Source organism: Quercus lobata, chromosome 4 (assembly GCF_001633185.2).
Source record: "Quercus lobata isolate SW786 chromosome 4, ValleyOak3.0 Primary Assembly, whole genome shotgun sequence".
Lineage (NCBI taxonomy): Eukaryota > Viridiplantae > Streptophyta > Magnoliopsida > Fagales > Fagaceae > Quercus > Quercus lobata.
Window position 1 is genome coordinate 49,560,038 of NC_044907.1, and position 27,347 is coordinate 49,587,384.

The 27,347-nt window shown below is 36.5% G+C and overlaps 1 protein-coding gene and 1 pseudogene across 6 annotated transcripts in view; both read left to right on the plus strand.

Annotated features, from left to right (window-relative positions):
• The window catches only part of LOC115983684 (ubiquitin carboxyl-terminal hydrolase 12-like), a 44,459-nt gene extending 33,380 nt beyond the window's left edge, over positions 1–11,079 (plus strand). For 5 of the 6 annotated variants that reach the window (XM_031106417.1, XM_031106422.1, XM_031106419.1 and 2 more), the window contains exons 27-32: positions 5,120–5,185; positions 6,735–6,821; positions 9,208–9,324; positions 9,517–9,591; positions 9,755–9,841; positions 10,456–11,079. In XM_031106417.1, coding sequence (XP_030962277.1) covers positions 5,120–5,185; positions 6,735–6,821; positions 9,208–9,324; positions 9,517–9,591; positions 9,755–9,841; positions 10,456–10,497 — 474 coding nt within the window. In that variant the 3' untranslated portion in view covers positions 10,498–11,079. The remainder of the gene's footprint in view (positions 1–5,119; positions 5,186–6,734; positions 6,822–9,207; positions 9,325–9,516; positions 9,592–9,754; positions 9,842–10,455) is intronic. The other variant, XM_031106420.1, reaches the window with a different exon arrangement.
• An 11,440-nt stretch (positions 11,080–22,519) lies between these two features.
• Positions 22,520–26,743, plus strand: LOC115983978 (annotated as a pseudogene).
• The last annotated feature ends 604 nt before the right edge of the window (positions 26,744–27,347 follow it).

Below are 27,347 nucleotides of genomic sequence, written 5' to 3' on the forward strand. Positions count from 1 at the left end.
GCAATACTGTCCAGGCAAATTCTCATACCTCGAAGGGCAGGTACTTGGCAGACAGCCTTAAGGGACTATCCGGTGCGGGTTTCGTGGATTTTGGGGTCAATAGTGTGGATAAAGTTGGAAGTGTGAGCAGTGAGCTTCTGATACAAGGGGTGGATAATAAAGGAACCAGGCAGATGGATGATGGCGAGAATGGGCAGCCCAATTCAGCGATGATGGAATTGAAGTCAGGATGTGGCCTACCTGTTTTGGGTGTCTCAACGGTGGAGGAAATGGCTCTCTCAGAAGTGGTTTTGGGTGAGGAGGAGAATTTGACAGTTTGTAACCCATTGTTTACTATTATCCCTCCGGGGCTGGCTCTGACGATGGAAGTGCACAATGATTCTGAGATGTTGAAAAATTCTGAGGTATTGAATGTTGGAAATACTCTGGATGTTTCTAGTTGGGTGAAGAACAGAATCCCAGGCTTTTGTAAAGTGATTGGGCTTTCTGCGAATCGTGATGAAAAATTGTGTATTGCTTATCTTCAAAGGCTAGAAAGGGAGATGGCAGTTATTAACCAGCAACGGAAGAAAGCTAATGCTATCCAAAAAGCAGCCTCCTCCACGGGTAAAGGGAAAAGAGAGTTGAGGAATCTAATCTCAACGGTTAACTATGATGGGAGATAGTGTGTTGTTAGTGAGGTAGAGGGAGTTGTGGGGCCTTATAGTCTTTATGATGCTGAAGATGATTTCTTGGAATGTTCGAGGTTTGAATGACCCTCAGAAACGGTTGGTAGTGAGAAATTTGTTGCGTGAGTGGAAGTGTGATATTGTTTGCCTTCAAGAAACAAAGCTGGTTGGTATAGATAGACAGCTGGTTTGCAGTATATGGGGCTGTCCGTATGCAGATTGGGCGGCTTTAGATGCCGATCAGACGGCTGGTGGGGTTTTGCTTATGTGGGACAGGAGGGTTTTAGAAAAGTTGGAAGTTCTAGTGGGCTTATTTTCGGTGTCGATTCAGTGGAAAGGTGTGGGGGATGGGTTTATTTGGGCTTGTTCAGGGGTGTATGGCCCAAATGATAATAATTTGAGGGGTGATTTATGGGATGAGTTGGTTGGTATTCAGCAGTTTTGGAATGTTCCTTGGTGCTGTTTTGGGGACTTTAATGTTGTCCGCTTCCCTAGCGAAAGGAGGGGTGGGTCTCGTCTTACTCCGGCTATGGAAAAGTTTTCTGAATTTATTGATGATTTAAACTTGATTGATTTGCCGTTGGAGGGAGGGAGTTATACATGGTCTAGTGGCACTGTCCATCCTTCTATGTCTAGGATTGATAGGGCTCTAGTGTCTCATGATTGGGAGCATCACTTTCCGGATGTGATCCAACGTATTCTTCCACGAACTGTTTCAGATCATTTTCCTATTCTTTTGGAGGCAGGGGGTATGGCGAGAGGGAAAAGTCCCTTCCGATTTGAGAATATGTGGTTGAAGACGGATGGGTTTGTTGATAGGGTTGACTCTTGGTGGAATCGCCATTCTTTTTCGGGCACACCTAGTTTTGTGTTTGCTAGAAAATTGAAAGCGTTGAAAGAAGACATTATTCAGTGGAATCGTCAAGAGTTTGGCAATGTTGGGCGTAGGAAGAAAGAATTATTGGGGGCTTTAGAGGTTTTAGACGCTAAGGAAGGGGTTCTTGGTCTCACTGAGACGGAGAGAGTTGAGAGAAATGAAGCGAGGTCGCAAGTTGAACAGCTTCTTTCTCTAGAGGAGATTTCGTGGAGACAAAAATCGAGAATGTTGTGCATTAAGGAGGGAGATAATAATACTAAGTTTTTTCATAAGATGGCTAATTCTCATAGAAGGTCTAACCACCTAAGTTTCTTAGAAGTGGATGGGGTGATCTATGAGGATGGAGCAGAAGTTGCTGCTCAGGTAGTTCAATTCTATAAAACCCTTTATCAAGAGTCTGAGGAATGGAGACCTTTTGTGGAAGGTCTGGAGTTTGACCAAATAGGGGAGTCGGAGAGAGTTTGGTTGGAGAGGAGGTTTGAGAAAGATGAGATTCTTTCAGTGATTAGAGATATGGAAGGGGATAAAGCCCCAGGTCCAGATGGTTTTTCTATGGCTTTTTTCCATCATTGCTGGAGGGTAGTAGAAAGAGATGTTTTGGCAGTCTTTGAAGAGTTCTATCAGCATTGTAAGTTCGAGAAATCTCTTAATGCTACTTTTATAGCTTTGATTCCTAAGAAAAATGGTGCCTCCAACATTCGTGATTTCAGACCTATTAGTTTGGTGGGGAGTTTATATAAAATTTTGGCCAAGGTCTTGGCTAATAGATTGAAAATGGTGTTAGATCAATTGATATCTGAATCTCAAAATAGTTTTGTGGGAGGTAGGCAAATCCTTGATTCAGTTCTTATTGCCAATGAGTGTGTTGATAGCAGATTGAAGAGTAAGATTCCGGGGGTGATTTGTAAGTTAGATATTGAGAAAGCTTATGATAATGTGAATTGGGAGGCGCTTCTGAAGTTGTTGAAGAAAATGGGCTTTGGGGAGAAATGGTGTAGCTGGATTCGTACTTGTATCTCGACAGTGCAGTTCTCTGTTTTGGTTAATGGGTCTCCAGCTGATTTCTTTGGCAGTTCTAGAGGATTGAGACAGGGTGATCCACTGTCTCCCTTGTTATTTTTAGTTGTGATGGAGGTGTTTAGTAGGATGGTGAAGAGAATGGAGGGGGCAGGTTTACTTAGTGGTTTTAAGGCAGATGGTAGGAGGGGTAGAGGGGAATGCGTTTCCCACTTGCTATTTGCGGATGATACTATCTTGTTTTGCGATGCAGAGGTGGAGCAAATCCTTCATGTTCGGCTGCTGCTTCTTGGTTTTCAGGCTGTGACTGGTTTGAAGGTTAACGTAGCTAAAAGTGAGATTGTTCCTATAGGGGAGGTAAATAATATGCAGGCTTTGGCAGAGTTTTTGGGTTGTAGGATTGGGGCCTTGCCAATGACGTATCTTGGTATGCCGTTGGGAGCGTCCCATAAATCCCCTTCTATTTGGAACCCTATTTTGGAGAAAATTAAACGGAAGCTGACAGGGTGGAAGAAGTTGTATTTATCTAAAGGTGGTAGGTTGACACTGCTTAAAAGTACGCTTTCTAGTCTTCCCACCTATTTCTTATCTTTGTTCACCATTCCTACACATGTGGCCAACAAAATTGAGAAGCTTCAAAGGGACTTCCTGTGGGGTGATTCTAAGATTCATTTATTGAGTTGGGATAAGGTTTGTTTGCCTATTGCTAATGGTGGTTTGGGTATTAGGAAACTGACCACTTTCAATAAAGCCTTACTAGGAAAGTGGCTTTGGCGTTTTGGGATTGAGGAGAATAGGCTTTGGAGGAGGGTGGTAGCTTTGAAATTTGGGGAAGAATGGGCGGGGTGGACCTCTAAGTTGGGAAGGGGTGTTCATGGGTGTGGTTTGTGGAGAAGTATCCGGATGGGTTGGGAAGTTTTTAACAAATATGTCCAGTATAAGGTGGGGGTGGGGGATAGAGTGAAATTTTGGTCAGATAGGTGGTGCGGAGATCTCCCTCTCCTTTCGGCTTTTCCAACCTTGTACAACTTTGCTGCAAACAAAGAGGCATCCGTAGAATCATCTCTGATATGTCAAGGAGCAGGGGATAGGAGAACTTGGGATGTTCGTTTCATTCGGGATCCTAATGATTGGGAGGTAGATGTGGTGGATGATTTCTTTCGATTCTTGGCTTCCTATGTTCCTTCTGTGACTAATGGTGATCGTTTGAGATGGATCTTGACAAAAAATGGAGATTTCACTAGCCGCTCATATTATCATAAGTTACATGGCTCTTCTTCCATTGCTTTTCCTTGGAAAGGTATTTGGAAGGTAAAGGCTCCTCGGCGTGTCTCTTTCTTTGTTTGGACAGCCGCTTGGAATAGGATCCTCACAGGAGATATCTTAAGTCTCAGGGGCTTTGATTTTGTTGACTGGTGCATTATGTGTCGTTGTTGCGGTGAGACAGTGGATCATTTGTTGTTACATTGTGGAAAGGCTTATCGGCTATGGTGTTTTGTCTTTAGGACTTTTGGGATTCCTTGGGTTCCCTCGCGTACGGTGCAAGATTGTCTGTTTAGTTGGTGGAATTGGTTGGGAAAGCATTCATCTAACATTTGGAATCTAGTTCCGCTTTGTTTGATGTGGTGCATTTGGAGGGAACGCAATCGGCGGACGTTTGAGGATCTGGATAGATCTGAAGACCAGCTGCTTGCTCTCTTCGCTGGTTCCCTTTTTGATTGGGCTAGGGCTTGGGGACTCACTTCTAGTGACTCTATTCCTTTTTTCCTTAGCTCTCTTTTTCTCTGTAATTAATGCTTTTTTGTTTTTCTTTTTGTTTCTTTTCATTTTTGTACTTTGTTTTGCTGGTGTTTTTTTGGCATCTAGCAGTTTTTTGAATATATTTTTCTTACCTATCAAAAAAAAAAAAAAAATTCTATCTTTCTATGTTAATTTTATTGACTACATAGAAGCCTTTATATCGGCTATTGCCCAACTCTTTTCTAGAAAGGATAGGACTCCTAAGTAACCTTTTCTTAGAAAGACTAGGACTCCTAATAACAAAGAAAATTAATTAAGATTGCCCTTACGCAGCCTATTCCCCAAAAAAAAGAAAAAAAAAAAAGAATTTACCAGATTGCCCATATTTTAGTATATCTTAATTAAAACTGAACTAGCAACTTTCTAACCCTAATAACTATTAAGACTTTTTTTTGCTAAGCTAATAACTATTAAGACTTAGTAATAACTAAATTAGCCTATGAAAGGTTTTAGGAAGACTCCACATTGAATTGAATATTTTTTTTCCTCAACTCTTTTCTGGCTGCATCACTACAAAAGATTTCCCAACATTGAGCCTAGGTAGGATAAAGTGAGAGAGCATATGTGATGGTATAGATCACATTTTACATAACAGTTTACAACATCAAGCATGAACCAAAAATAGTATGGGCTTCAAAACCTTTTAATTCTTCTGTTTCGTCTATAACATAGAAATGAACCTGCTTTGTTAAACATAAGGGTTTTACAATATTACATGTATAAAATTTTCTGTAATTCTGCGCCTGTTGATTTGCAGATCTTCCCACTCAGTGAAAAGATTGAGAATATTAATGATCAATACTGGACATTACGTGCTGAGGAGGTAAGTTTACTTTTCTGCTAGGCAGGTGCTCAAATCAAAGTTATAAATTCTTTACTGGCGTTTCAGTTTGGTCAGAGGAAATGAAATATTGAGGTACTGGTCAATACAGGTGTTCCATTTGGGTTATAGCTATAATAATCTGCATATATATATTTATATATATTGTTGTATGTTTGTGAACTTAAAAATATTTTTGTGTATATATAAGTTGTGATAAGGAGTCTTCTATATTGGAGGTGTGCATATCCCTAATTGGGATGTTCAGTTCTCTAATCTGTCCAAGATTGGGAGTTGGAGACTTTGACCACTTTTATGGATCTGATCTATTCCACCTCCATGAAAGGTGAGGGTCCTGATAAACTTTGTTGGAGAGTCAGGGTTTTGAGGTTCGTGGGTAATACTTTTCCCTCTTCTGGAATATTGGCACATCATTTGCCTAGAAGATGGTGTGGTGATCAAAGGTTTCCCCTAGAGTAACCTTCTTTTTGTGGACTGCCTTACGAAGATTTTGTCTTCTGACAATTTACGGAAGATAGGTATTATTGTTGTAGAGTGGTTTTGTATTGTAAATGAAGGGGACCCAGTGGATCATCTTCTTCTTCACTGTCCCGTAGCGTATGAGCTATGGACATAGGCATGGAGTTTTTTTTTGTCTTTCTTGGGTTATGCCTCAGAGGATCCTTGAATTATTAGCAGCTTGAAGGCTCCTTTTTAGACACACAAATTTTTTGAGGTCCGTGCTGCATGGCATTATGTTGTCTTTAGCGGGAACAAAATGCGTGATGCTTTGATGGATGTGAACAGCCTATTATTGAGATTAAATCTCTCTTTTTTCATACTCTATGGGAGTGGAGTGTTGCTTTTAATCCTTGTCACTGTCCTAATTTCTTAGACTTGCTTGAGCATTGTAATTTGAAAGATTGATTGTACTGCGCCTCGAGCACACCCCCAATGTACTCGGGTGTTTCCTTTTTTGTTCAATTAAATTTCGTTACTTATCCCAAAAAAAATTAGTGCTTTTATTTTTATTTTTTTGTGGACTAGTCTTATGCCTTGATTTGAGTTTTGTGAAACATGATATGGAGATAAGACCCTGGCCTGATGTTTGCTCCAGAATTGCCTGTACAAGAGGTAGTTAGGTGGCCATAAAATTAGAAGACACCTTATCACTTGCTAACTCTCCTTATTTAACACATGTAGGATAGTTGAACTTATTAATACTCTTTTGATGCATGTAGGATAGTTGAACTTATTAATAATACTCTTTTGATGCATGCTTGACACCTTGGAGTATATTAAGAGGCATTTAGAGTTATGGTATAAGTACAATGAAGCAAGAGAGAGATTAATTTCATGAGTGGATTCCTTCTCCCCACCTCTTAGCATGTGTCTTTGAGATGGCTTTTATCACCTGATTTGCCTTAGGCTGACCAAATAAACTTGAATTGTGTAGTGAAACTAGTGTCATAAATTTGGTGCTTTTAAGTATGCTGAATGTCTACTTTGTTTGTCCACATAAGATTCTAATCTTGATTGTTTGCTGCCACAGGTTCCTGAAGAGGAAAAAAACCTTGGTCCTCATGATCGCTTAATTCATGTTTATCATTTTATGAAGGACACAGCTCAGAACCAGGTGGTAAGTACTTTTGGATCACCATGGGATGGTGTTATTTTTGAATCGCATGTGCTATGAATTTGTTTATCACTTGGTTAATTTAGATTTTTTTATTCTTGCACCAATTAGGGGAATACATTTTTTGATGAGTAAAAATTAATTTTATTAATAATTTAATATGAAGAATTAGAAAAGATTCATAGGATGTGCCTTATCCCACTTCTGGAAGATTACAATCTCAAATTTAAGCTATATTTTTAGAACTTGAGGGGATATTTTCTGAAACAGCCAACTAGTCATACAAACATCTCAACATGGACCATGTGATGACATGGTTTGGGCATTCAATACCATAAAATGTTCTGCTATTTTGCTCATGCCAAATTGTCCACAAGATGCACAATGGAACAGCGTTCCAAATTTTAGAACTATAATTTTTTATTGATGAAATCTCCCTTCCAAATTCTAAAACTATAATTTTAGAAGGTGCTTAACTGATTCCCCATTATTCTTGCACATGCAACACCAATATATTGTCCATTGTTGTTCATACAAAGAAACCAACCTTTAGAGCTACCTTTACATCTCATATATTCCTCCCAGGAAAGCTGACCTCTGTTTAACCCCCAAAAGCTTCATTAATGGACTTATGGCTTCTTTTCTTTTCATGGTCTCGAAGATATTTGATGCTCGCCTTGTTTAGAAGGGAAGTTAAAGTGTCAAGGAAATTATTCATTTACACCAACACTTCATGAACGGACTTCAAACTTTACTGCTTCAATTGTCTCTAAGATATTAGATCGTTTGCTTGTTCAGAAGGGAATTTAAAGTATCAAAGAAATTATTCTTGGACTCTTGACTTTCAAATTTTGAGGTTATCAGCTAAACTGCTGACTCCAGCTGTGTCCACCACTCAAATAAGATGCAACTGAAGCGTTATTATCTACTGCAATTGAAACAATTTAGGAATTCCCTAGGCTTTGGGGCCTTACATGTCCCTCCTCCTCCCCCCCCCCCCCCCAAAAAAAACCAAAGAAGAAATAAAAATATGTTTGGAGCCTCATCAAACTTATTAGCAATATGAATGGACTTTTAAGCCAATGAGAGGGTGATGTCATGGGTTTGAGACTCACTGTGTGTAGAATACAAGTATAATGCAAATGTTAAATAACAAAGACTATTTTATTTTATATATATATATAAAACATAATATTATTAAAAAATTATCTAAAAAGTCAATGAGCTCCTACTAAGACATTTCCTCTCCTACTTAGACATTTCCTCTCAAGTTATTCTTTGTTAGAACCTTATTGGACTGGTTTTCAGTGTGGAGAAACCAACCCTTTTTTTCAATTTTGGATTTACTTGATTTATGTAATTTTTGTATTTGATATGTACACCCTTGTATACTCCGTGTTTATTACTTATCAAAACAAATGTATATATATATATGTGGAGGGTTAGGTGACTCAGGTCATGGGTTCTAGACCCATTTTATGCATGTCTAACTTACCAATAAAAAATTATCTAAAGTTGTGAAAATTACATGCTCACAAATAAATAGGTAAAAGTTGGAAAAAAATTAATGTGATTTTTTTTTTTTACTAATGTTGAGTGGGTATAGTTTGCTTATAGAATGCTAATGATATTTAACATGAATTAATAAGCTTTATCACTGAACTATAAAGTTGACTCAACAATCACTATTTGGCTAAATAAAGTCAGTATAATTTTTTTTTTTTTTTAAATTGTAACTTATTAACAAAAGCTAATAATCAGGAACTTACAATATCCACACCTGAATACAATGCAATAGATAATAATGGCAGAAATTATTCCATTATATAACTCGTAGCAAAAGTTAAGCAACAAGGTGTCATAAAACTAAACGATAAAAGATCTGTTGTCAAGCGAAACATATATGTATATATATTATGTACATGGATAAAACAAAATTGTAAACAACAGTAATGCATAGATCTTGAATTTTGCTAAATGAACTTTTGAAATCTTATTCAAACTTAATGAGGATAACTTTGGTGTAAAGTAGAATATTTATGTCAGTGGTGTAACGTAGGTAGTGTTTTAAATTTCTTAGAATTTTAATAAAATAGTTTCAAATAAAGTAACACTTGGAAATGGCATCATTTTGATTATCTGGAAAAAAACACTCAACAAAAAACAAAACAAAGCTCTTATCCAATAATATTACGTTACATGGCACATAAATGAAGTGGCCTTTTATATATATATATATATATATATATATATATATATATATATATATAAAGTCTAATTCAATGTTGTGACACTGGCGGAATCTCAGGCCTTCTCACCTAGACATCAATTTCCAATATATGTAATTGGATATATTTATTTACTTTGTATTGTTTTTTGGATCTTACAGCAGGTTCAAAATTTTGGAGAACCATTTTTCTTGGTTATCCGTGAGGGTGAGACATTAGCTGAAGTTAAGGAGCGCATACAGAAAAAGTTGCAAGTACCTGATGAGGAGTTTTCTAAGGTATTTTTCTCTTCTTTAAGTCTTCTCAGTTACTGTCTTACCCAGGGACAGACTTATTTTGTGTCCATCTTGTTTCCTAGCATGTTACTTAATTTTGCTTCACATGACTGTTTAACAGAACACCATATTCTTATTTTGTTGTTGAATGTAATCTCACTTTGTTCCCCTTATGAACATTCTTGTTCCGCTCAGTGGAAGTTCGCATTTTTGTCTTTGGGTCGTCCAGATTATCTCCAGGACTCTGACATTGTGTCCAGTCGGTTTCAGGTCTCTCTCTCTCTCTCTCTCTCTCTCACACACACACGCACACACACACAGAGGACAGGTATGCACATGTTCTCCATCCCACTCAACATGCCCACAGTGGTGTCATTTACATGTGGTTTTAATTGTCTGTCCTCATTTCTTTTTATCACTTTTCAATTTTCAGAGAAGGGATGTTTATGGTGCTTGGGAGCAGTATCTTGGGTTGGAACACACTGACAATGCTCCTAAAAGGTCATATGCAGCTAATCAGGTATGTGAATGCCTTGGAATATTTTTAAACAGGTATTATGTTGAGTTTGGAAAGTGTTTCAAATGAAAGGAAGAGAAAAATTATCTATAGTGTTGGATACTTTCGTGCTGAACATTCATAGCCCTTACTAAATTGACCTTGACACTGTATTCACAGCCCTTGCTAAATTATTTTTCCCTGATAGAAAAATGAGACCAAATTGAAGTAATAAACCTTCGTGAATGAATAATTGCATAAATTAAGATGACAATTGCTTACATCTGGTACTTAAACTCACACCTCACTGAACCATAGTGTTAGTAGTGGGTAGTTATAATATGAACAATACACCAATTGGTACCAGCTCCCTCCCTATTGGGTAAGGTATGGAAGTTTATAATCCTTTTGGATCATGAACAATGTTTAAAGGAGAATTAATAATCCAATTATATGTATTAACTATGCAATTTTGTATATACTTGAGAAAGTTTTGGACTTCTGGGCACCTCCCTGCCCAATTTACCCTCCCCACTTTTGAAAAGGAATGACAAAAGTAATATGGATGAAGGTAAAATATAAGTAAATATTTTAGTAGTAATTGGAGCCTTCGCAGTGACTTCATCTGGATTTTGCAGAATCGTCACACATATGAGAAGCCAGTGAAAATCTACAATTAGAAAAAAATGGATGATTCAACTCCAGTTCATTTGATGAGCCAACCTCTGATGGAAGTGCAGCTTTGTGTAAAGAGTGATTGAAGCACAATAGAAGCTTGAAGAGTGATTGAAGCGCAATAGGAGCTTGGCATCAGTTTTCACAAGAGTAATTATTGATCTGATATGTATATTTTTCAGAGCTGGGAAGAGAGAGAAGAAGAAAGATGGGGGGGCTGGGGGTTAGGAGGTTTTACCATGAATCTGTTTTCTGTGGTTGAGACTGCTCTCCCTCTTGCAGCTTCCCAAATCTAGGGTGATGTAGGTATCATTTCATCTTAAATTCCATTGTAATCTAGTACATAAGATTTTGGGGTGGGGAGGGGATGTATAGAGGTTATAGGTGTGTTAATGTTAATTCCTTATTTCTGTCTGATTATCCTGTTATGTTGTCTTGCCTAGATGCATAAGAAGATCAGGGATGTGTATAATATTTAGTCTGATTTTGAGGATTTGTGTAAACGGAAACTATTTAAACACCACTCATTTGCAACCCCGTCTAATTCAACTAGAAGAATCTTATTTGATGTTTTTACTTTTTACCAATTCTTTGTGAGTGGCTCATTGTTATTGTGTCCTTACTGTCTATATACTGGTGCATTTCTCAAGCTCACATGATTCGGGCTGCATTATAGTTCATTCTTGAATTTTTTCTACTTATAAACTGGTTGGAGAGAGAGAGAGAAAGAGAGCAGTGCACTAGGTTTATAACCAATACGGCAATACCAATTCTCCCTTGTGTGTGTGTTTGTTTCTCAAAAAGATTAAACCAAAAAAATGCTGTGGTATAGTGTGACAAAGTTTGCGTCTCTAGACTCTAGGTTTATTACTGTTTTTAATGGAATTACCACCGAACCTAATCCCTTCAGGTGGAGAACTCTCCCACGTGTTGCTAACTGATTGATAAAAACTGTTTGCACCTGACATTCTAATTGACGGTTCGGCCTCAGGTGGATCAAGCATATAAATTGTCACATTTGCATGTTAAATTAACAAAAAAAAAAACATATATGTTTATAAATTTAGATTTACACATCACTCAAGAATATAGTCACAACAACTACAATCGGTTGAACTAAATATATCAATAATTTTAAATCCACTAAATAGTACACAAATATTGGTAATTTATACTTGAAACTCTACATGATTTATTATAGATGATATTATTATTATTATTTTATTTATTTAGTTTCACCAAGTCAATTTTATATAATTCAAGACAAATATTTTCTTTCATTAAGTCATGCGTAATAATCTTTTGAAATTGTATTAATATATGATTAATATTCTTTATACTTTTTTTTTAGATACTATCCTATTTGAAACCTAGAGGTTCATTACATGTACCGTTTACTATATATCATGCAAAGACATCAAATTTTTTTTTTTTTTTTTGGGTAGATAGGATTTGAATATAGGATCCCTAATGTCTCCTATTTGATAATAAAAAATTTTACCTGTTGATTGTGGGGGAAGATTGAGTTTAATAACTAACTTGGCATAATTTTGTAAATAATGAAACACCACCACCCCCCCCCCCCCCCCCCCCCGGCCCCCCAAATTTTTTTTTTTGAAGAAAGTAAAGTTTAATTTGCAAAAAGAAAAATGATACTTGGGGGAAGTATTTTTAAAATAATTTATTTAAAGATAAAATAATAAAATCAAAGAGCTACTAAATAATGTGCTAAATTTTAGGAAAAGGAGGTGAATGTGCACGTGTAGGAAGGAATGGGATGAACATTAGTTGGTAATTAAAAAAAATAAAAAAAATAAAAATCTAAAATTTTGGATTTTGAAACTATGTTAAGACTTAATTGAGCCTATTTTTTGCACTTACTAAGTTTTCATGAGGAGAATGTGAGGGGTTCCGTTCCTTTATTAAGAAATTTCATCATACTCTTCGATCACACAAACCCTAAGAGCCCTGTTTTCATTTTTATTTTCATTTCACATTTAGTTCCTACACTCCGACTTCGAGCTCAAACAACACAAAAACTTTGAATTAAAGTCCATTTTCACAGCAAACGCCTTCTGCTCGTTAGTTGTTTCCTTTTGTGGTTGGCGTAAACAGCGCCAAGTTCAAACTCTTTTCTCCCACACCATCTTTCATCTATCAATATCAGGTAACAACTTATTCTCTTTTTTTTTTTTTTTTTTTTTTGTTTCTTGTTATATCCTTTTGTTGCATTTTTAGTAGCAGTGTAGTTTATTCATTTTGTGAACAGTTTTCAACTTCCTCTTTCTTTTTGTGATTTTATTTTCATTTTTTTTTAACTCAAAAAATATGGAAGTCTACTTTAAAGAAACATCAAAGTTGTTATGTGCTCGTGTAGTTATAGAGTGATGATGCTGAAAATCGTCAGTAAGCCGCATAATACTAACGTGCTCCAAACAAGACCTGCGAAACATAAACAAAGAAGAACCCTAGGAGAAAACCGGTGCGGTATTGGCCAAAGACCCTCCGAAAGTTAAGTTAAAAAACTTTTCATAACTCTAGAGTACCAGAACTAGGGTAAATTATGCGTGCCTTGATTTGTGAGAGTCTTGGGGTTTTTATAGTAGTGTAGGATTGACATCCGTACTTTGGTTAAAAAGATGTTTCCTTGTAGGAGAGATCCTCTCTAAGTCGCGTATTTTGCGGAGTTCTTTCCTTATAGGACTCTCTTGATTAGGGTTGAGTGTGGTGCACAAGATATTTCCTTATATGTTTATGCGTGTAGGCCAAGTAAGGCCATGTTAGGCTCATCAAAGGTTCTATACCCTTCAACCTGCTTGGCGCATTCCGTCTACTTCTTATCCCTGTCTACCTATCCAAGTCATCACCTTTGGGTGCCGGTTGACCAAAAAGGTGTTGTTGTCAGTTTTAGGATGGGACCGTCGATCTTATTCTGTCATTGCTCGCGCTACGGTCGTGTTGGTGAGACTGACGACTTTGGTAGGGTCGTCGCCTTCGTCTAACATGGACAAATTTACCAGCGCTGCAAAACTTCTCTTATCATAGAGTATCCCATTTTGCGTGAGCGGGTTATTGAGTATCCCATTTTGTGTGAGCATAAGGAGGAGAGGCACTACAAATTTAGTGTATATGCACGTCATTTCGCTATTCAAAAAGTTAATTCCTGTAATACTTTCTTAAATTCTTTCCAATTTGATTGTACACTTGATCAATGGTTAGATGACAATCGTAGAAACCTATGGTCCCCCACCAGAGACTTTGTGCTCTTCTGGGCAGTGGCAATCGCAATCATAGTCGCAGTCGCAGTGGCAAAAACATCCTATTAATTATGCTATGAAGAGAAGAAAGACGCTTAAGGGTGGAAATGAATATGAGGTGAAGCTTTTGGACGCATGTATGAAATGCATATTGACATGAGGGATTCTTAAATAAGGAATTAAAGAGATGACTTTTTGGTCTTAAATCACTTGATTTTTTCTGTAATCCTATTTAAAAAGACGTGTGATTTGCCTCAAGATTTAAAGAACATTTATTATATATTGTCAAATTCTTCCGCATCCTTCGCCCATTGGAAGGTTATAGTCTTTGAAGCATGGGTGCGGATTCGGATTTGGGTGCAGGTGCAGATGCGGGTGCAGGACTAAACAATTTTTTAAAAAGTAGGGTGCGGGTGCGGCGGGGTGCGGCAATTAAAAAATTATTAAAAATATTTATATTTATATTTTTTATATATTGCTAAGCATATTTTTTTTATATAATGGTAAACATATACCAATTTAAGAGTAATGGTAAATATATATTAATAAATTTAAAAGCATATTTATATATATTATTATAATGTTTACACAACCCCAATTTTAGCCCAATAACATATTTATAATATTAAATTATTTTCCTTCAAAAAAAAAAAAGTAATGAGGTGATAAAATCAAAGTATTAAAGAATAATAAAAACTGATGGGTAAAGGCGATAAAATCAAAGAATCAAAACTTGTATTTTAACTATTTTCACAAGTTCCAACATTTTCTATCATTTTTACTTTTCAAGTCCTTATCTCTTATACCAATACACCTATTCAAAAATCTATACACAGTTCACAACTTTCTCCTTGCTCTCTCTGTCACAGTTTTAGGTAAGTGCACATGAAGCAGGCGTCCTTATCTTTCTCTCTCTCTCTCTTTTTTCCTTCTCTCTCAAGGCCACATAAAGCAGAAGAATGGAGGCCAACGAAATGGTGGTGGCCTGTTTCGGCTGGAATTGGCCCGATTTGGCATGAATCTGAAAAAATAAAAAAAAAATAAATAAAAAAAATAAGGAGCACGGAGGCGCGGTCAACGGCATCATGCACCGCAGGCCGCATCAATGTGCGTCAGGTGTGGGTGTAGTAGCCTTAGAGCCGCACCTGTGCTTTCTAGGTTATAGTTAACCACCCTGCGTTTTGGAATTGGGAAAGAAGAATAGATTTCATGCATGAAACATGGAGTAAATATAAACCGTCTGTTGATGCACCCACAGCTCATTCCTTTACCATCTCTCAAACAGACTTTTAAGTTTCATACACATGTTTTGGTTTCTCAAAAGTTTATGTAATTTTTCTGTCACTTGTCTTAGTTTGAATTCTTATAGTGGTATAGGATATCATCGATTTAATTATCTTGATGTCTGCATTTGGTGATGTGAGGTAGTGCATTTGGAGGATAGACTGGAGCTTAACCGCAACAATTTGGTTTTGAAATGGCTAGTTAAGTAGTAAGTTTTTTTTCTTTTGGGCAGTCGGTTAGCTTTTTTATTTATTTATTATTATTATTATATAAATGAAGAGGAACATAGAGAGACATATGGTAAAATGGACGTGTTACAAGTTATGGAAGAAAACTTTGGGTTTTTTCTTGTCTAAAATTTACTCTACCTAACTTCAAGCTATAGTGTGATATTTATATTACAAAAAGTGTCTTAGATCCTTTGAATTTACTAGTAGTGGGATACAATAGTAGAATGCGAATTTTCTAGTAGTAGGATACAATAGTAGAATGCTATTGCAAAAATTAATGAATTATTGCTTGGTATAATGCTTTCTCGAAAGGGAAAATTATTAGATACTTCGAGAGTACTATAAATGCATACTCCCCCCTCTTACATGAATTGTGGATCCCACCATAAATTTAATTAGTGGGATCTACAGTTATATGTTAGGGGGGAGTACACATTTATGGTATTTTGAGAGTATCCAATAATTACCCTTCTCAAAAGATAATTTTTTTTTGAAAGGAATGCTAGAAAGCTTTCATTAAACGGGATTAAAACCCAAAACAGATACATCATGTAGGATTTGAGAAGCAATAATAGGGGGAGTATCCTCCACCCAAATAATACAGTCAGATATGTGCTTGGCATATTTGGCCATTTGGTGAGCTGCCTTGTCCTCGCCTCTGCGAGTGAAGGAAGACTTCCATGCTTTGAACTTGGATTCCTATGACTTTATACCAGCAATTAAATGATGGACTTGGATTGGGCCCGGATCATGGTTAGCAATGGCAACCCTGACAGTTTGGGAATCCCCTTCAAGGATGATCTCTCTAAGGCCTAGCTCCCATGCAAATGTCGTGCCAATCTCACCTACTTTGGCTTCAGTCTCAAGAGCATCAAGTGGATTTGGAAGTAGTTTGCTAAGAGCTCCCATAATTTGTCCTTTGTCATTTCGAACCACCACCCTGATCTCATAGTGTCCAAGTTCTTTAAATACAGCTCCATCAACATTGACCTTGTACCATCCAAGAGGAGGTGGTCTCCATAAGCTGGGGTCATGGGCTGAGGAGGGTGGGAAAGCACACATAAGGTTTGGAACTCATTTAAGCAGGCTCGTGATGTTTCAAAAATCTGCAAAGCGGTTCTGCCGGTTTCCCCATGTCGAACAGCATTCCAGTGTTCCAAAGGGACCATGCTAATGCTGCGAAGGTTTCAAGGTCTTGGCTGGGCTTTGCCTCTTTAACACACTAGAACAAGTAGGAAATTTGGTGAGTTGGCAGTGAGGCCTGGAGCTTTGAGATTTGCCATTTGCCACATAGCTGTTGCTAGTTCACAGCCCCAAAACACATGTCCAGCTGTTTCTACTCCCCCACAAATGTCACACTCTACTTCCAATGGGATTTTACGATCTTTGAGTTTAGTTTTGGTGGGGAGAATATCTTTGCAAGCCTGCCAAATGAAGTTTTTTATTTTGTTTGGGCAGCGAAGTTGCCAAATTGACTTCCATAGTGCTGTCATCCTAGTGTTGCTCGAACATTCTCCCACTTCAACCTTGGTTAGTTGCTTATGGCTTATCTGGTATGCACTACGGACTCAGAAAACACCATTGGCAGTAGCGAACCGTAATCTCTGGTTCACAGGAGACGCACTCTCTGGTTCACAAGAGACGCAGAGCTTAAGGGAATAGCCAAGATGGATTCAGTATCATGGGGCAGAAAAATAGAATTAACCAGTTCAGATTTCCACACAGCCCTCTCCTTGTCAATTAGAGTTGAGACCTTTTCATTGTATAATAGGGGGTTTATGGGAGTCGTGATTTTGTAAGTATCAGGCTTGGGAATCCATTTATCCTTCCAAATCTACACACTCTCACCATTGCCAATAGACCAACGAATTCCTTCTTCCACCACACTCTTAGCAGCCATAATGCTTCTCCAAGCACAGGATGGTCTTTTACCAATCTGAGCATCCAGGAAAGACCAGCCAGCAAAATACTTAGCTTGGAAAACATGGTGGAAGAGAGAATTCGTGTTTTGGAGAAGCTGCCACCCTTGCTTGGCTAACAGAGCGAGGTTGAAAGCTTTGAATACCATGCCTCCAACACCTTTAGGCTTACACAATTTATCCCAAGAAACCATGGATATCTTTCTCTTATTAGACTTTTTCCCCCACCAAAACTTGTTGATCATAGAGCTGAGATCTTTGCATAACAAGTCTGGTAACTTGAAGCAGCTCATGGTATAGGTAGGAGTGGCTTGAGCCACTGCTTTGATGAGGACTTCTTTATTGGCGGTGGACAAGAGCTTTCCCTTCCATCCAGCAATCTTTTGGCTGAGCTGATCTTTGATCCTATTATATGCCTTTTTTTTCCTCAGCCTATCAAGGATGGAAGGCCTAAGTATCTGTCATGCTGCTTGATAACATGAGCCCCAAAAAGGTTTTTTTATTTCAACTTGATCAGTAGCTTTGGTATTTTTGCTGAAGAAGAGGGAAGTTTTATCCTTGTTAATTTTTTGACCCGATGTAGCCTCATAGTCTTGAAGGACATCCCAAATACGCTGACATTCACCCATGTTGGCTCGACAAAAGATTATGCTATCATCCGTAAAAAATAGATGAGATAGATGCGGAGCCCCCCGACATATGGAAATTCCTTTGATATTTTCCAACCTCTCTCCTCTTTGGAGCATCGCCGAAAGACTTTCTGCACACAACAAAAATAGAAAGGGTGATAAGGGGTCCCTTTGGCAGATACCATGAGAAGGGATGATTTCACCCTTTGATTGTCCATTGATTAGCACAAAATAAGAAACAGAGGTTATGCAAATCATAATAATAGATATCAGCGATCATGAAACCCCAATTTCTACATTATTCTAGCTAGGCAATCCCATTCTACTCTATCAAAGGCTTTACTCATGTCTAACTTGATTGCCATTAGACCTTCTTTTCCTTTCCTTTTCTGATTTTTGTGGTGCATTGTTTCGAATGCCACTAGTACATTGTCTGTGATAAGTCTCCCAGAGACAGAGGCACTTTAGGATTTGCTAACAACCTTAGGAAAGATTTTTTTAAGGTTGTTTGCTAAGATTTTGTCCAGAATTTTGTACATTACATTGCACAAGCTTATAAGGCGGTATTCAGTGATTTTTTGTTTTTGGGATGAGGCAAATGTGGGTATCATTTAGTTTTGGGGGCATTTCACCAGTGTCCAGAATATTAAGTACACAATCAGTTACATCTTGTCCTACAATGCTCCAATATTTTTGAAAAAAGAGTGGAGGCATACCGTCTGGACCTAGGGATTTGATGGGGTGCATTTGGTGAAGAGCTTGTTGGACCTCATCAGGCTAGAATTCCTTGAGTAGGGAGTCATCCATCTCACCTGTGATCCTCCTTTCAATGGCATCAGTTATTGGGTTGAATTGTGAAGGTTGATCAGATTGATAAATGGAGGAGAAATAGTTTAGAACAATGCTCTGGATATCTTCATCACTCCCCTGCCACACTCCATTGTTGTCTTCTAAACCCATGATTCTATTTTTCTGTCTTCTTTGAGAGGCTATAGTGTGAAAGAACCTGGTATTTCTATCCCCACTCTGATACCAAAAGGATTTTGATCTCTGCTTCCACATTGTGGACTCACACTTGAGAAGCTCATTGATTTCCCTCCGAAGGGTTTGGATGTTAACGACATCTTGTGGAGGGAATTGCGATTCTCTAGGCATTGTAATTGTGATTGCTTCTCTTTAATCTACTTATTGAGATTGCCGAAGACATTTTTGCTCCACCGCTCTAATTGATGTTGACAATTATTAATCTTCTCCTGGGTTGAACTTCTTCCTCCAAAAGGATTTACATGTGGCCAGGCCAACTCCACCACATCACAACATCTCTCATCCCTAGCCCACATTGACTCAAATTTGAATAGGACTTTACCCTATGCCTTCACTGAACCGGGATAGGGTACAAAGCTAAGAGACAATGATCAGACGAAAACATAGACCTATGATGGACTTTGGCTTGCTGGAAAAACCCAATCCATCTATCATTTGCCACCATGTGGTCTAGTATGATTAGAGTGCGCTAATCACCTATTCTTCCATTGCACCAGGTAAATTGCTGCCCAACAAACCCCAAATCCCTGAGCCCACAGTTGTCAAGAGCATTTCAAAAAGCTTCCATCTAGTTGGTGTCTCTTTCAGCCCACCCACAATTTTCATCAATGTGGGTGATCTCATTGAAATCACCGAAAACAACCCAAGGCATATCTAATTGGACGTTGAGGGCTTCCAAAAGTTTCCAGGAGCTTGAACGTTAGGCCGTATCAGGGTGGCCATAGAAGCCTGTAGCTCTCCAAGTTATATTCAAGCTTGCATCATGAACAATGACATCTATATGGGAATAAGAGTAACTTTGGACCCGGACATCAGCATCTTCTCTCCACATAAGGGCCAACCCTCCACTTTTGCCATCACTAGGGACAATTAAAGCTTGTAGGTGCTGGTTGATTTCGTTTTTGTGCTTCTTCATCTGACTAATGCTTGCCTTCGTCTCTACTACAAAGACTAGCCTGGGATATTCAGCTCTCACTAGATCCTTGAAAGCTTGAATTGACTGAGGGTTTCCAAGCTAAGGTTGTCATTGGGCTCGGTGGGGCTGCATCATAGCCACCACCACGTCGCCATCCACATTGGTGTTGTTCTCACAGGATTTTTTTTTTCCTTCACAATCTATTTCTCCTTTTTTAACTTCTTTGAGTGTGGGACGTTTGGATCAATTTCCTGAGGCGGGTATGGCCCGGTCTTTTATTCCCTATCGGATCAAACTTTATAGTTGGCCCATCAGTGGTTTTGTCTCTTTTTATGCACTTCCAATAGGCTAAGTTGGGCCTAGGGGCTTCAAGGGCCCAGCCCACTTCGTAGTCATAGATCATCGCTATTGGTCCATCATTAATTATCTCATTTGCCAGCCTATGTGTAATGGATGAAACCTGATGGTTGTCTACTTTCCCCAGGTCTTCTGACACTTTCTTCGTTTCCCTAGGAGTATGATCTGATGTCAAAGTTTCTTGTTGATCATCCATTTCCAACATTTGAATTTTCAAACCTACGGTTGAGGGGTTGCTTTCAATGGTGGCTATGTCAGGCTTTTGAAAATTTTGCTTCTTAGGCTGCTTTGTTTTTTATGGATGTGATATATTGGTTTCTGACAACACTCATTTTCTCTCCACAGACACAGTGCTCGAGGGGGTAGGTTGGGTCACGTGAGGTACAAGCCAGTAAGTCGACTTCAAGGACTTGTCCGAGTTTGCTGCCAGTCTCCATCCCTGTTTCCTTTGTTCTGCTTTTCAGAGGGAGGTTTGAAACTTGAACCCAGAAAGGTAACCACTTAAGGTCTATTTCTTTAGGAACTAGGTCCCTAGAGAACTCCTGCAAGAGCACCAAGTTTTTCTCAAAGCTCCACAAGCACATCTCAAGAATCCTCTTTTTGTCCTTTGGATCGCTGAACTCCACTAGGAATAGATCTTCCTCAATCTCAGAAATTTGGACAGGCTTGTTCATTCGCCACAGCATCCATGTAATTTTCCTTAAGGCTTCTATGTTGATGCTACATTGAGTGAGGATCTTCATGACAAGGCAGTTTTTGCCTATTTCTTTCGTCGTTCTCGTGCTATTATCTCCTAAAACTATATCCTCATCCTCGTCCTCTGTAAAAGAGAGCTTTTTCCAAAGTTGTTCTAACTCTTCAACCATCACCATAATCTATATTACGCACTTTGAACTCGACCAAAACAAACTCAAGAGTCTCACAGAGAGACGACCAAACACTTGCAAGTAGCAAGAACAGAAACACGCCTCAACATTCTCAGAGCTAACTGAGCCCGAAGGGCACCTCCTTCTTAGAAGATAATGCATCAATACCTTGGTAGAATACTTCAGACGATGCACTATTGCTTGTCTTGTATTGGATATATATATATATATATATATATATGTATGGAATGCATTAAATAAGAGATAATAAATGAGATCAATTAGAATATTAGCATTAATGAGTGTCTTTTTTTTACCGTTGGATTTACTTAAATCTAATAGTTTTAAAAAAGTGTAACTCTTTAGAGTTACACCAGGTATAACTTGAAGCCATCAATATATATATATATAGGGTTGGGTTTAAGTTATATCTGGTGTAACTCTAAGTAATGTTACATAACTCAATAACTTGTTATTAAATTCATATTTTAAAAATCCAACCGTTGAATTATATGTTCTATATGTTCTTAACATGCATACCAATTTTCATGCTAATCGGATGTAGTTTACCATTCGATCCATATACTCATCTTTTATGCATTTTTTTAAACTATAAAAACTTGAATTTAAATAATTGATTAATGACATGACTATTGATTTTTTATCATTTTTAAATATTGAGTGATGTAATATTGTTTAAAGTTACACCAGGTGTAACTTGAACTCAACCCATATATATATATATATATATATATAATAGTTTTATCATATAGAGAGGCAACAATTTGGTTTTGCAAATGGCCAAAATGGCTAGTTAGGTAGTAGTCTTTTCTTTTGGACAGTCAGGCAACTTAATAGGGGGCAACAATTTGGTTAGCGAAAATGGCTCGTTAGGTATTTAGCCTTTTCTTTTAGGCAGTAGTTGCTATCGAATTACATTGTCAATTCGGTTTTTATAATGCTGAATTGCAGTCATTTTTGCATTTGTCATCTCAAATATAACTCAACAATTAGACATTGTTTTACCGAATTATTTCTTTTTTTCTCTTTCCACCAAATAACATCACCTATAAACAATATTTCTTTCTCCTTTTTTATGGCTATTTTGTATTCACTCCTTTGCTTTGTTTTATTTTATAAATCTCCATGTCATAAACAAAAAAAACAAAAAAAAAAAAAGTTTCTTATTTGATTTTAATTAATATAATATAAGATTATATGTGATAAAGAGTACTGAGATATCAGATATGTGATAGAATCAATACACAATAAAGCGTAGATGTTGATGTTGATTTTGATTTTGATTTTGGCTGCAGCAATAAATTAAAGATGATGGTAATGTGTTCCAAACCTTAAGTTTTTCAGAAAGAAGATGTCCGCGAAGTGATTAGACTGTATATAATATATAGACAGACATACAGAAAATGAAAGGGTAGTTCTTCCTTTTTTGTGTGTGAATGCAATGCATCATACGTGGTATTTATTTGGCACTAATTAAGCTAAGCTCCCCAACCACATTTCTCCTCAACATTGCAGAAATCAAGAGAGGGAGTGAAGTGAGCTAGAAAGCACAAGCCTCAAATTTGGGTCAGTATGGTGGTCTTTCTGTTGCTAAGATTTATTTACTCACCACCTCCATCACTTTTCATCATAGCCATGTCAGTTGTGAGCCCAACATCATTGGCTTATCTTGGGTTCTCGGAAGTAACAGGACAACACTTGAACTACTCCAAATTTTGGGATGTAAATTCTTCCAAATCTGCAAGAAACCAAATTAAACTTTCTAGTAGAACAGGCATGCTCATACTCTTATACTCCAGCATTTCTTGCTGCTTTCACATCCTGTGCTTTTCCCACATAAGTATTTCCTATCTCTATTGCTTGATTCAGCTCTAGCCCTTCATTACTCTAAGAGGATATTTGAGGTACAATCCCCCCACCCTCTGTCTCCTGACTCTCCTTCACATACACACAAGTTTATTTTGTATAATTATTGTTACTGTTTTTAATACATTTTTTAATTATATTTTTACATAATTAAATTTTAAAATAAAATAATTTATCTAACTACTGTAACATTAAAATTTTCAAAACAATCGATTTTCACATAAATCGATCACTGATACATAAAAACACGGCTAAATTTTCTCAATAAAAAATTGACAATTTTTAAATTTTCAACAATTATTACACAAAAACCTAAGAGCCTTACAACTCAATTCATACCGTAGGTTGTTACTTTATCTCATCTCTTCAAATTTATCTGCTTCTAGTTTTATATTTATTTTGACAATTTTTTTTTTACATGCATTTTGACAATTTTAAATTGTACTATTTATGTCGTTTGGTTTGACCTACTTTGTCGTTTGGTTTTAACTATTTAAAAACGGCTTTTTGTTTTTTGGACAAAGCAAATAGTGAGACCATCATCAAATCCTACTCTATAATCAATCATGTACAACTATTGATTGTCCAAAAATCGAGTTTTAAATTGAAACTCAATTTTTAGAAAATCGAGTTTCAAAATAGGAACATTTCCCTAAATAGTTTCAGACATGAGACATTTTGCTAAAAAGTTTTGGCGAAAGGGGCAAATGCCCATTTTGGCCAAAGTTTGGATGCAGTAAGGGTTTTAGTAGGTTTATTTGCACCTTTTTTTATTTATAAAAAAACATTGTGCTTATTTTGGTTAACGGGCATAATTTATTCAAATTGTAATAATAAAATTATTATTATGTTTTTGGGATTTTATTTCAAGACATACGGTTCATATGTATATATGTGTGTGTGTGAGAGAGAGAGAGAGAGATTTTTTTAACAGTTAATTGGTGAAGAAAAGTTATGTGAGGATTTTTTATTTTTTATAATTTGATAGTTATAATAGTTTAGATATATTTAAACTGTATGCATCTCCAATGAAAACATTAGGAGGTGACAATTAAGCTCTAAGCCTCTTAGCACTAGAGGATGTAATCCTAAAGTAGGTAAAACACTACTCTTTGAATAGAGGTTGGCAAATTAATTTTTATCCAAATCAGAAATGATTAAAGTATAATTAAAAAAAAAAAATTATGTGAACTCTATGGTACAATATTGTAAAAATGATACATCTGATCTAATTTGAGCCTAACCTTTAATACAAAAATAATTGCAGATTTTTATTCTGGATTAAAAGGGGGGAAAGTAAAGATAATAGATGAAAAATTATTAATTGTTTACATATATTTTTTTGAGAATCTAATTAGTTATATTTCTCTTTGATCTTTCATCAATGAAAAATATAATTTCAAATATACCAGATTTCCAATACAAAATTTGTCCAATTCTCACATGTGAGAAAACAAGGTGACAAGTTAACTAGAAAGTAAGGACATTTCATTTAGGGTATCGTACCCGTATCGAATATAGGATACATCTAGGATACTTTTGCAAGCATGTCAACCGTTTCCCTCTTTTTTTTTCTCTCTTTTTTTTTTTTTTTTGAAAAATTGCTAGTGTAAGGACTCAATTTGTATCGATCCCAAACTCGTATTGGGTTCAAACGCTAAAGGCTCAAACAATAAATTTGTAGAGCGTGGATATAAAAGAACTAGATTAACTTCAGAAGAAAAACGATTAAACTTAACGTTTCTAGATGGATTAATACAAATATTACTATCAATTTATCCTTGAAACAAGCTAAATTCTTTATTTCGTAAGATTTTCTTCTAAGCATCCATTGTTTAGAAGTTCCGATCCCTTTTCTTAATGCATTCTTCCATGTTATATACTGCCCTCTTGGTGTCATCTTCACCACACACGTGTAAGTTGGATTCAGGGGATCCCTTCCTGTCCCATCCAACACCTCCTGGAACCTCCAACTAGCAGCTGTAAGGCTACTTCATAACTGTTCAGGCATCACCTCCACATTAATGCGGTCAAAGAGTTGGTTGAAAGACAATTAATATGGAGGCAGCAGTTGTTAAAGATATTTGTTTATCTTTTCTTTCTAACCCTTGGCCCCATGTCCCACCTTTAGTGGTAATGTAGTTTCGAAGTGTGTTTGTGACAATACGGCGTTCAGGTCGCCCTTGGACACATATTGCCGAGAAGGATTTTGTCCTCGGACGAATACTGGACCCATCTCATGTGATATTTACTCCTCTTTTCATTTGGTTCCCCTTATAACCTTATGTGGGCCTCCTCAGATGGTTTAACGTCCTCGGATGGACCACAGGCCTAGTTAACATGGTTTTAATAATTATTAATTAACTGTCCCCCATAGCTAGATATAGCTGGAATACGGGAGAGACATGTATCTTTTATTTCTTTTTAGTTTAAATCTTGAATACTTAACTAGTTATTTTTTATTTACTCTTTTGGATCTTATTTTGGTTTATATTCTAATTTCTAAATATCATATATTAGTCATGAATTCACTTTATTATCCATTATTTCTCTTAAATTGATATATGTATAACATTATATGAAAAAAAAATAAATGCTTAACAATATTTTAAAATATCCCCCTCAAAAAAATATTTAAAATATAAATAAAAAATATTTAAAATTAATTAATATGCGTATATCTCTGTCACGTCATGTCCTAATTTTCCAAAAATAATGTATAGTCATGTCAAAATTCAATGGTGGATTTGTCAAAATTTACCTCCAATAAAAAGATATTGAATAAGGTTGTACTCTTATGTTACAACTAATTTTGTAACTAAATTTTTTCCTTTAGAAAATATGTAAGTATTGTGTAATATACAATATTGTATGTGTATTTTACAAACTATATTTTGAGTTTGAAGCAATGATTTTGTTATAAGTTTGGAGAAGCTCATGACTGTTATCCAGAAAAGATATTGATGTCTTACAAACAAAAAATAATAATGATAAAATAAAAAATCCGTTTTTTTATCAATCTTCTTGGAAAATATAATGAATGAAGTTATGTTATTATATTGAAAAGTGGAACAAATAGTAATAAGAAACTTTTTAGAAAATCACATACATATACAGGCAGCCATTTAGTGCTTTGTCTAAATATTTTCTTTGATTTTGTACTTGGTTAAATACTTAAATACTCATATTTTACAGGTGCAATTTGTTCACGAATTCAGTGGCGGGATGGCACTTGATTCTGCAATTTCTATTTCTCTTAGTTATTTCTTGTCAGCTGCAAGTATGATTTATGCCCAACACTTATCAAAAGGAATCTTAGAGCCGCCAGTTGATTTGAAGTATCCTGGAATTTTTTTGTTTCTTATAGGAATTAGTGGTAACTTCTACCACCATTACCTCCTCTCCAAACTAAGAACAAAGGGTGACAAAGAATATAGGATTCCCAATGGTAGTTTGTTTGATTTTGTGATATGCCCACACTTTCTTTTTGAGATTATAGATTTCTTAGGGATCTCATTTATGGTAGTTTGTTTGATTTTGTGATATGCCCACACTATCTTTTTGAAATTATAGATTTCTTAGGGATCTCATTTATCTCTCAAACATTATATGCATTCTCGTTCACTGGTGGTACTATTTTGTACTTGATGGGAACGAGTTATGCCACTAGGAGATGGTACCTCTCAAAATTTGAAAATTTCCCAAAGGATGTTAAGTCCCTCATTCCATATCTTTTCTAGAATGTTAAACTCAAGGGAAAGCATGATAATTTGAAGATATATGTAACTTATCGTTTCTAAATTCCTACTGTAAAGATCTGTTGTTTGATAAGTGGGCACCTTAATATCTTATTCGAATGAAGTCTTTCATGACAACCTATTTATAGGAGTTTATGTTTAATGATTATTTCATCAATAATTTTCTTTTTAGTGTAGACAAAATTTGATCTCATGTTCTTTATTCGACAAGAAAAGACTTAATGTACCAATTGAGATAACTAAAATCGAAGGTAAGTATTGACGTATCAGTTACTTGAATTTGATGTATTAGTTCTAATTCCCAAATTGTTCGTGTTTTTTTTTTTTTTTTGAGAGAAAGTTTCAATCTATGGCATCCACTCTTGATGATAACTCTTTATTATCAAACCGAGACATCAATCAGTTTTTTATGTAGGCAATTGAATTGTTCGTGTTCATGTTCATGTGAGGGAAAATTAGAAAAAAGAGAGGTGTATGTATAGCTATAAGATAAGTAAGCCAAAAATAAAATACAAATGAGTTATAGGGACCAAAAAAGGCGTATAGAGGAAAACAGCATGATGGAAACAGAGAGAAACGACGACCCAAGCATTGAACGTTCCAAATAAATTTAAAGATCATCACCCTGATTCTCCTTCTAAGGATTATCATGAACTTGGCCTCCAAAGCCCAACAGCTATTCTTACATTGACAAACTTATAGAGGACA